At 57.0% G+C, this 9,362-nt stretch overlaps 3 protein-coding genes across 8 annotated transcripts in view; 1 reads left to right on the top strand and 2 right to left on the bottom strand.

Annotated features, from left to right (window-relative positions):
* Positions 1-1,891, top strand: part of PSMC3IP (PSMC3 interacting protein) — a 2,891-nt gene extending 1,000 nt beyond the window's left edge. The window contains exons 6-9 of one of the 6 annotated variants that reach the window (XM_021377687.1): positions 452-505; positions 938-997; positions 1,094-1,154; positions 1,644-1,891. In XM_021377687.1, coding sequence (XP_021233362.1) covers positions 452-505; positions 938-997; positions 1,094-1,153 — 174 coding nt within the window. In that variant the 3' untranslated portion in view covers position 1,154; positions 1,644-1,891. Of the gene's footprint in view, positions 1-451; positions 590-937 lie in introns of all 6 variants that reach the window. The other 5 variants (XR_002432883.1, XM_021377685.1, XM_021377686.1 and 2 more) reach the window with 5 other exon arrangements.
* Positions 1,884-6,136, bottom strand: MLX (MLX, MAX dimerization protein). Its single transcript, XM_021377689.1, has 8 exons — positions 5,856-6,136; positions 5,685-5,721; positions 5,514-5,603; positions 5,250-5,356; positions 4,922-5,021; positions 4,641-4,740; positions 4,008-4,209; positions 1,884-3,518 (listed from the first exon to the last, which is right to left on the bottom strand). The coding sequence occupies exons 1-8, from the start codon at positions 5,898-5,900 to the stop codon at positions 3,462-3,464; spliced, it is 738 nt and encodes a 245-aa protein (XP_021233364.1). The 5' UTR covers positions 5,901-6,136; the 3' UTR covers positions 1,884-3,461.
* Positions 6,211-9,358, bottom strand: COASY (Coenzyme A synthase; the record flags this gene model as incomplete). The annotated part of the gene is made up of 9 exons (XM_021377647.1): positions 6,211-6,425; positions 6,621-6,767; positions 6,851-6,948; positions 7,514-7,598; positions 7,862-7,926; positions 8,029-8,218; positions 8,285-8,416; positions 8,491-8,705; positions 9,100-9,358. Coding segments are annotated over 9 exons (1,260 nt in total), but the record flags the coding sequence as incomplete, so codon positions are not given.

Genomic DNA, 9,362 nt, shown 5'->3' with positions numbered 1-9,362 from the left:
GGCGAGGGGAGGAATGGACAGCGTAAGTCCTCACTGAGGCTACTCATAGCAAACGCTTGGCTGCTTTTCCTGGCCTGGCTGGTGCTAGGGTGATAGCATGCTGCTTTAGTCCCGAGTGGTTCCCACATGGGTCCCACAGAGCCCGTGTGTGAATTGTGGTGGGGAGTGCACTCTCTGTGGCTGCTTGAAAGAGCCTGAGCTGTCCTTTCCTTGCAAATCTTTGGCCAGTCACTAGGCACTTTATCATTTCAACCTCTTCCTGTCTCTTGTGGGCCATTTCGGAAAGCAGCTCATGTTCCTGCGAGAGCTTTATGAGTTGGCTGTGCTGCCTAAAAACACTCTGGCTATAGCTGGGGTGTGTGATGTCCTTGTGTTCAGATGCCTCCTGGCTTTGAGCTTACAGAGGCTCAATGTGGTGGCTGGTGTTCTCACTTTGCCTTGCCTTTGGCAGGTCTGCAGTGAGCAGAAGTTGTACTGCAAGGAGTGGCGGAGGAGGAAGCGGATGGTAATGGCTTCCCCATTGAACATGGGGTGGGCAGAAGTGTCAGTGGCAAACCCATGGTGACAGTGGAGTGGGCACAATCTGCAGGTTAGCTTGGGGAGCTTTCTCCAGGCTATGAGACAGCATTTTCCTGAAGTTTCCACAATTAGTAACTTTTAAATGGAACTCTGTGCTGAGTGCCACCACAAGGGCCACTGGGGCTAATGAATACTAAGATCCTCTGGGAAAGGCCATGTTACTGTAATATGTAAATATGAGATGCTCTTGAATATTTTATTTGTTCTTGGGAAACAAAACAAGTTCTTGCATCCCTATGCAGGGGATAATGTGGGAACAGCTGTGTTGGCTCCCTGTACAGGAGGCAGTCTCTCACAGCTGTGGCAGAAAGTTCAGCATCACTCCTGCAAATCTCATTGAACTTCTCTGTCCTGCCAGGCGACTGAGCTGCTTGATGCCATCTTGGAGGGATACCCCAAAAGCAAGAAGCAGTTCTTCGTAAGTCCCACTGCCTCTGCCTGTGTCCCAGGGCAGCCGTGCCTGCTGTGCCAGAGGGCAGCTGTCCTGCTACAGGAGCACTTTGTCCTTGTGCAGGAGGAAGTTGGAATAGAAACCGATGAGGACCATAACGTCATGCTCCCAGCAGCTCTGTGAGGTGCAGATGGATGTCTTTGCTTTACAGAGAACATGTTGCAGCGGAGCTGATGCTGAAGTTCAGTTGTTGGGTTTTGGGGTTTTTTTTTTCTTTTTTTCAGAGCTTGGGCTTGTCTTGCATCTTTTATGTATTTTTGTTTAAGAATGCTTTGCCCCTGGAAGGGTAGTTACAGCAACTGACTCAGCAGTGGGCCCTCTCCCTTTCTCACGTGCCCAGGGAATGTTGGTTTTTTTCTTACCTTTCAGCGTTAGGGGCTGTTTTGGTTGGGCATCTTCGCCAGGCAGGGGCTGAGAGGGTGTAAGTGCACTGGGTTAGGGGTATGGTGTTCTGCTAAGAACAGGAAGCAAGTGCCTCAGAGAGGTGAATGAACTAGTTACCATGATGGCCAGTATTTCTGTAAACTTAATACATGGAGGGGACTACTTCCCCCAGCGTGTACTGAGTTGTACACAGGACCGTGATTCATTAAACACCTTGCTGTTGTTTCAGATGTGCTCCGCTGTGGTGTCTTCTGTGTTGACAGGGCAGCCGGGCTGGCCTTGGATGTGGTCTGGGGCCCAGCAGCCCTGGCTGGTGGGGAAGGCAAGAGCCAGGAGGGTGCTCCTGGGCTGGTAACATGAGCCACAGCTGCAGCGGTGGCTGGGCTTCTGGAAACTATGTGTCCATCTCTTACCTGATGCCATGAAAGTCTCCAGGTACACAGCAACCGAAATAAAAGCAGAAATGTCATTAAAACATTCAGCAAAATTTATTTAATTATTCTTCATAATAGAAAAATACGTCACTTCCACGTATGAGGTCTGTAAAAATCCACATCTTCCTCACAAGGCAAGAGGTTGCATCTAAAGGAGATTAAGCTGTGACATATGGCTGTTGACTAGTCTGTCCACCCACAACAGTATTTCTTTCCATCACAAAGCAACACCTACCAGGGACATGTCTGCCCCTGTATGTGTTATCAGTTATGTGCAACACCACAGGGTTTGAGTCCTCTTGGGCTTCTATTGTATTATATTAAGAAGGTCACAGTGCTTGAAAAATAATTTTGTATAAAAATCAACCTCCCCAAAAGACTTTTCTTCATTTAAATCAGATAGAAGCATTAGCTTAAACAATCTCAAGCTGCAGCATTCAAATCAAGCAACCTGGAACTGAGATACTTAGCATTACCTCATCTACAGTGGAAAAACAATGTAAATAAATAGCTGCTACTGCTGGAGTGGTAGCAAGAACATGATTAGAAAACAAATCCTGCTGTATGTGTCAGTGCCGTGGAGGATGACGCTGTCCAATGCAATCACTGTGCTTGGTTAGTTGAACCATATTGACAGCAGCAGTGTGTGGCAAGTTAGACACTGCAAAACTGGCATTGATAATGCTTTACAATGATTTCAGTGATCTATAAAATAAAATCAAGGCTGGTTACATGTATATAAATATATACATCCACATAAAATTACAGTGCTAAGGAAGAGCAGTGAGAACTCACAGAAGTGCTGTGCTGCAGCTACGGAACTACTTTCCCTGTTCAGCATGGCCACATCACAACCCGGAAAAAGATGAAGCCAGGCACAATTCAGCACTCAACAAGTACAAGCAGGAAAAGACTGCAAAAAAAGTTCACTCCCTTTTCCCATTCAGGGGTGCTACAGCTATGACCAAAGAGGTCAGGACAGCAAGGCCCCAGTGCACTCCTTCAGCATGAGGAGATCTCACAGCTGCTCCATGTAAGCATGTCCCTGGCAGTGACATGCTAATCCTTCTCTCAGTTCCCCTGGGCCTTCTCTAAAGCATCTACACAAGCCAAAAGCAGACTCTTGCTTTTCTAAGGGCTGCTTCAGAGGGAGGTATTGAATGCCTGCAGTTGCAGGAGAACCCTATTCCTGCATTAGCAGAGACCAACAGCTTTTAGCACTCTCTCTTATTTCTCCAGCTCCCATGGTCAAAAGGGTTTGTATCAGGTCTGCAGTTACAGAGCAGATCTGTTTCACCTGCTGAGCTGCAGCCCTGGAGTCAGTGGCACAGGCAAACCCAACTGCAACACACCTGCCTGAGCTCAAGATTCTGGCAACTTAAAAGATCTGTATTCCATACACGCTTTTTTCTTTCCCTTTGCTAAGTCCTTAGCAGTATTTGGTAATGCTGACTGTGACAGTACCTGTGGAGCAGAGATGTTTGCACAGCCTTGTTTTGGTTTTGTAGTCACAATAAATAATCGGAGAAGCTCTAAGGACAACCACGAGGGAGACGGCCCAGCCTCTCCTGGCATCTGTCACCCGGTCAGGAGGTGTTCCAGGGACGGAATGCTCAGTACAGCTGACTCTTCACCTGGTGCAGGACCCCGATGACAATGTCCCGTAGTGTCTGGGGCAGAGAGGAGACACAGTCAGTTGTTCAGGGGAGGAAAAGTCCTTCCCAGACTCAATGCTACAGCTAGCACACCTGGTGCCAAAGACCACAGCACCTGTATGGGAAACAATCACCCCTCTGTGTTCTCAGGCTGCCGGGCTCCAGGCAGTCACAGCACAAGGACCTGGCCCTGCCCACACAACTCATCCTTCTTAAAGGCTTCTTAATTCTCTCCAAACTTTTAGGTGTCTTAGTGACATGCTAGGGAACACGGACCCTCTTCCTACACTCTGTTTTTCACTGTCTGGCTTTCACTACCAAACCAGCAAGCAGCTGGGAATGAGAGGGACCTGAGCTCCCATGCCCCAGTCCACTGTCAGTCACACTCTGCCCTTCTGAAGCCCCAGAAGGGAAAGCTGCACACTGGCCTGCACTCCAGCTGGGTGCAGCTGTGCACAACACCCTCTGCCCTTGCATCAGCCCACCTGCGTCTGCTGTACTCACTTGGGGCTTACAGTGCTCCTCAATCCAGCTGAAGACACATGCTGAGAGCTCCTGAAAACTCGTGACTGAGATGGACGCATTAAAAGACTCAAAGAGGGAATCCATAATGCCTTGGAAAACATTGAATTTCACCTGGTCAGAGACCTGGTCCTTCCCCTCACTTGGGTTGTCCTGGTGAGCTTTCACAATCTGCTCATAGTTCCTGAAACAAAGCAAGAGCCGGGTTCAGTGTGACCATGAAGCCTCGTACTCCCCAGCTTCTGCACACCAGCAGGGGCAGACACTGCTGCCAGTCACTGGCCACTGAAAACAGCTTCAGAAATGGGGAGGACCAAGAGTCTGCAGAAGATCCTGCAAGTAAATAAATGCTGGGAAGCTGCAGCCTCTCCTGATACTGAAAGCAGATTCATTTTCTGACTTGGAAGCATCTTCATACTAAATCACCAGCTGATCTGAGTCAGATCCTTACTAACAAGCCCCCGGAGAAGAAATGACAACAGCAGAGTGGTACAGCTTTGGTACGACCCCAGGTGCCAGGCTGCCTGCGAAGCACTGAGCCCACTGATGGAACTCTGCAAGAACATACGGAAAAACAGCAGGAAGAAGGCAGCAACCGGATAGCTTTTTGCTTACACTTTCATTATCTTCAAGGCCATCACATCTTTCCTGAGAACAGAAACTTCCTCTTCTTGCTTCTTCTTTTCCTTGTGCAGGAACTGAATGTAATCAATGGCTGAACACAAAAATACAGAGTAAGAAACCATGAGCACACACAGGCACCTCGGATCTCCCTGAGGAGGTGGAAATGGCCATCACCTGGGCTCCCCAACACACTGCCACACCAGAGAGTCCCCACGTTAAGGTGCCTGGGGACTTGAGAGCATGCCCTCCCATCTCCCTGCACCCAGACTCACTTTTCTGGAGAATGATGGCCTTGCTCAGCTTCTGGGAGGCGATGGCGGAGTCCTGCTGCTGGCAGGTGGGCACGATGGCCTGCAGGTCATCATAGCCTTTCTACAGGGGGAAGAGCCACAGCTCAGGTACATGGAGTGTGACACTGGGCAGCGGTTACATGGAGGTTTGTGATAGGGACCCAAATCCCAGTTCCCACCATACAGCCCAAAGTGGCTCCTGGCACACACGTGGCTCAGGGGACCGGATCCAGCACAAAACAAAGGGAAAAGGCATAAAAAAAGCACAGCGCTGGGCGCCCTGGGAAGCAGTGCTTCACCTTTGAGTTACCTTGATGGCATCGCGCCTCTTCTGCTCCGCCTGCGTGTGCGCCCGTCGGCGCTGGTCTTTGTAGGACTCCTTGTAGTGCTCCTGGGGGTAATCGCTGTCCTCATCGTCTGCGGACAGAGAATCGCGAGTGAAGGCGGCTCGGGCCGGCCCCTCCCCATCCCGCGGCCCCAAGCACACTCGCGCGGCCCTGGGAGAGCCCCGGTGTCGCCCCGTTCCCAGCTCCGAGCGCTGCCGCCCCCCGCCCGGTGCCCCCCGGCCCCGTACCGGTGTTGGGCACGGAGGAGGCGCTGGTGGAGCCGATGCTGTTGGCGCGGGACACGACGCTGCCCTTCCGCACGCCGTCCATGAAGAGCGCTGCGGGGAGAGAGAGGGAGAGAGCGCAGCGCTCAGAGGGGCGGCTCCGGGCGCCGCCCTCCCGCGCCCCGCGGCACCTACCCGGCTCCGGGCCATTGTCCCCGTACGCGGCGTCCACCTGCGGGCGTAGGGCGACGGTCAGCGGGCAGCGCGGGATCCCCGGCCCCTGCCCCCCGCGGGCCGCCCGCTGCCCTCCGCCCCCACCTCAACCCTTTGCCCTCGGCCCAGCGCCGCCGCCCGCCCCGCCTTCACCTTCCCCCACGCTTCCTCCGCCGCGGCACCGGGCGGCTCCGCCATCTTCCCCCGCCCCGGTCACGTGAGCCCCGCGGTGGCCGCCGGGAAGCGCGGTCCTCCCCGCCGCCGGGGGGCGCCCCGCGGGGCCGAGCACACCACGCCGCGCTACGGAGTGCCGGCACCGCGAGGGGCGCTGCGCCGCGGCGATGAGGCTCCGACGGACGCGCGGGGACAGCCCCGAGCACGGCAACAGGGACACAAACACCCACGGACACCGAGAAAGAAGAACCGCCCTTTAACCGTCTCTCTGCTGCGGGCTCACAGTGTGCGGAACCGGGCGCGCCCCCGCTCGGTTGGGCTCAGCCCTCGGGCGCGAGGAGCTGCGGCGCTTCCGCTCCGTTCTGGCGCAGCGAAGGGAGGGGGCGGGTGCTCCTCTCCCGGCCCACGCCCGGCGCCGGGACACGGCCGCGGCTCTGCCCCCGTCCCGGCGGCCTTCGGTGCGCGGGCGCCACGCGGCGGTCAGAAGGACGGCGGTCCCGCGGGCGCGTGGCTCAGGCGCTGCTGCAGGAGGTCCCAGGCTTTCTCCACCTGCCAACGAAACGCGTCAGCAGCGCCACGCGCGGAGCTCAGCGCCGTCTGTCCCTTCTGTGCCGCATTTCCAAGCAGCGGCAGCCCCACTGCCGAGCTCCGTGCTCCCCCCCCTGCTCCCCATGCCGGCCTCGGGCAGGGGCCACATCGCCCTCACCCCGTGGGAACAGCAGCAGCCCACAGCCCGCGGCTCACCTGCCTTTGGGTGACCTCTGGCTCCCAGAGCGTGCACAGCACCACCTGCGCCTGCTGCACCCTCTGGCTGTCGCTCATCTGGCTCCGCAGCCGGCTGCGGGCAACCTCCTCACTCAGCCCGTCCCTGCTCACGATGCGCTTCACGGCCTGCAGGGACCACGTCTGGTGGCACTGGGGGCTCACAGGGGACGGCCGCCTGCAGCCAGACGCAGCCAATGGTTGTCACCCACCTCCTCCTCAGGGATGATGGCCACCCACACTTCGTGCACCATGTCCTGCCAGCCAGCCTCGAGAAGCACAGCAGCATCCAACACGACCACAGCCTTTCCTATGGAACGAGGCCATTCCTCACCACCTGGCAACTACAGGGCAGCACAGGCACTCTTTGGGGGCCGATCCAGCCACTCGTGGTCACACCATCCTGCACACTGGCAGCAAACAGAGCCCACTGCTGTGCCACAGAACCTCACATGGAAGGGGCAGCAGCAGGCAGTGGCTGCATGCCCAAGGCATACAGGTGCCCTGTGCAACACAGGCAACGCCTGTAGCCAAATGCCCATTGAGCTCCCAGCAGAGAAAATGATTCTGCGGACACCATGCTCACTAGAGGGCACTGAACCAAAAATGGATGTGGAGTAGCTTGGGAGAAAGAAGGCAATGTCCACTCCACTTCAGAACAGGAAACTTGAGTTACATCTGTCCCAGCGACATGCCCAGCTGAACTCAGGGGTCTGCTTAGAAATGCACTCAGAGGAGTGAAAATTCCCGGCAAAGAGCAGCTCTGAGCATGGAAAATACTCGGGCAGTGCTGCCCAAAGCAGCAGCTGCCCCAGAGCAGCACAGCACCATGCACCTAGCACCCACAGCTGTGCTCCTTGGAGTCATTCCATTACCTTGAGCTCCTGCCTCTCCGATCCGCTCCCTGACCATCTGTGCGATCTCAGGCCACACAATGTCTGTGAGGCTCTTCAGCCGCTCCTGGAAAGGAACGACAGTGGCGTCAGGGGTCCTCCCAGAGGTCCTAGGGGCCCACAAGGGACATGCTGGAAGGACAGAGGGGGCCAGGGCTGGGGGAGCAAAAGCAGCTGCTACTCGGGCCGTGCATTCTGCACAGTTGCTGATTTGCTGTACACTGCTGCACCAGGAACGCAGCACCAGTTCAAAGGGCTGAAAATCAAAGCCCCAGCACAGAGTTCTCTGCTCAGGAGATTAAATATTGACATTCCCTGTGCTGCTTGTACCTGATTTCCAAACACTTTTGCCCCGAGGACCTTCCTGTTAATCGTCCCATCTTTGTTCAAGATCTCTGTAAGACAGAAGGGGATGGTTTGGGGGCAGAAAGAATCCAGCTCATACCTCCACAGCTCCTCCTGGCACAGAGCCGGTGCCACCTCTCACCCAGCCCTACCTGCTCCGAACGCAGCCACCACGCGCCCATGGGCTGGGCTGCCAGGCAGGTATGCAGCGTGGCCCAGCGCATCAGCGTCAATGAGGAATGCTCCCATCTGCCCCAGGCGCTGGGCAATGGAGGTCTTGCCACTCCCGCTGCCCCCAGTCAGACCAATGATGTAGGGGTGGGAGGGGAGCGTGGGGCTGTCCTGGGGAAAGAAGGGTCAGACAGGCGCTGGTCCTGCAGCACCCAGCCCCCAGCAGGTTCCTCCTACCCGTGGGGGCTGCAGCAGCGTGCCGAGCAGCCGCTGTCGCAGGCTGGAGGAGCTGATCTTCTCCTCCTCATTGTGGCCGTGGTGTGGGTCCTCCATCAGCTCAATCTCGAAGAGCTCCAGTGCAGCAAGGCCCTGCCAGGAGGGGACACCACTGAGCCCCCATGCAGGCAACCATGGGGCCCAGAAGTCTCAGCCCCTCCAGTTACGTTCTCGATCCTCTTCTTGTTCACAGCCTCCCCACCCCTGCGTGTCTCCTCGCTGACAACGATGCAGCAGAGCTCTGGGTCCGTGACTGCAGGGCCATAGGGGTCTCCCAGAGGCACAATGTCATACAGCACCGAGGGCTGCACATCCACCAGGAACTCACGCAGCTTGGCCGCCCGCAGTTCGTAGGGCTCGATCAGCTCCCGCAGGACCTTGTCTGAAATGATGAGCAGCAATGGAAAAGTGGGAGTGGAGAGCAAACAGTTCTATGGTAGGAACCCACCGGTAGTACCCTACCCCTACCACCACCACCACCCCCCTGCCTACAGGGCCCTGGGCTGTGGGGACAGCAGCTGCAGAGCCTGGGCTTTCCCCACGATCACTGCCCGCCACCGGTGCTGCCCCACATCCCCTCCCACCAGCACTCCTCGAGCACCCTGAGCTGCCTGGATGCTTTCACAGACCCCAGCTATGGGGGAAGCCCTCAGCCCCCACTACGGTCCCATCCCGTTTCCCGTAAGCACAGCGCCGTGCCCATCCACACCGCCGCCACAGGCATCACCCGTTCCCCACCGCGCCCGCCCCAGCCCCACGCCCCCCTCGGCACTCACGGCGCAGCAGTTCCCCGTCGGCCACCCCGACCAGCAGCCGCCGCCGGGCCAGCAGGCAGCAGGCGCTGAGCAGCAGCCGGTGGGCGCCGTGCAGCCGATCGAAGGTGCCGCCGACCGCCACGTCGGGGTACGCGGGCAGCTCCGCGCCGCAGGCGTCGGGCGGAACGTCGGGGCCGTCAGGGCCGTCGGAGCCTCTCAGCAGCAGCGCGGGCAGCCCGGGCGGGCACCCGTAGGCGGCGGCGGCCAGCTCCCGCAGAGCCACC

The sequence above is a fragment of the Numida meleagris genome, chromosome 26 (genome assembly GCF_002078875.1).
Source record: "Numida meleagris isolate 19003 breed g44 Domestic line chromosome 26, NumMel1.0, whole genome shotgun sequence".
In the NCBI taxonomy this organism is placed as follows: domain Eukaryota; kingdom Metazoa; phylum Chordata; class Aves; order Galliformes; family Numididae; genus Numida; species Numida meleagris.
Note: the sequence above shows the minus strand (reverse complement) of the source record. Positions and strands in the feature narration are given on the sequence as shown.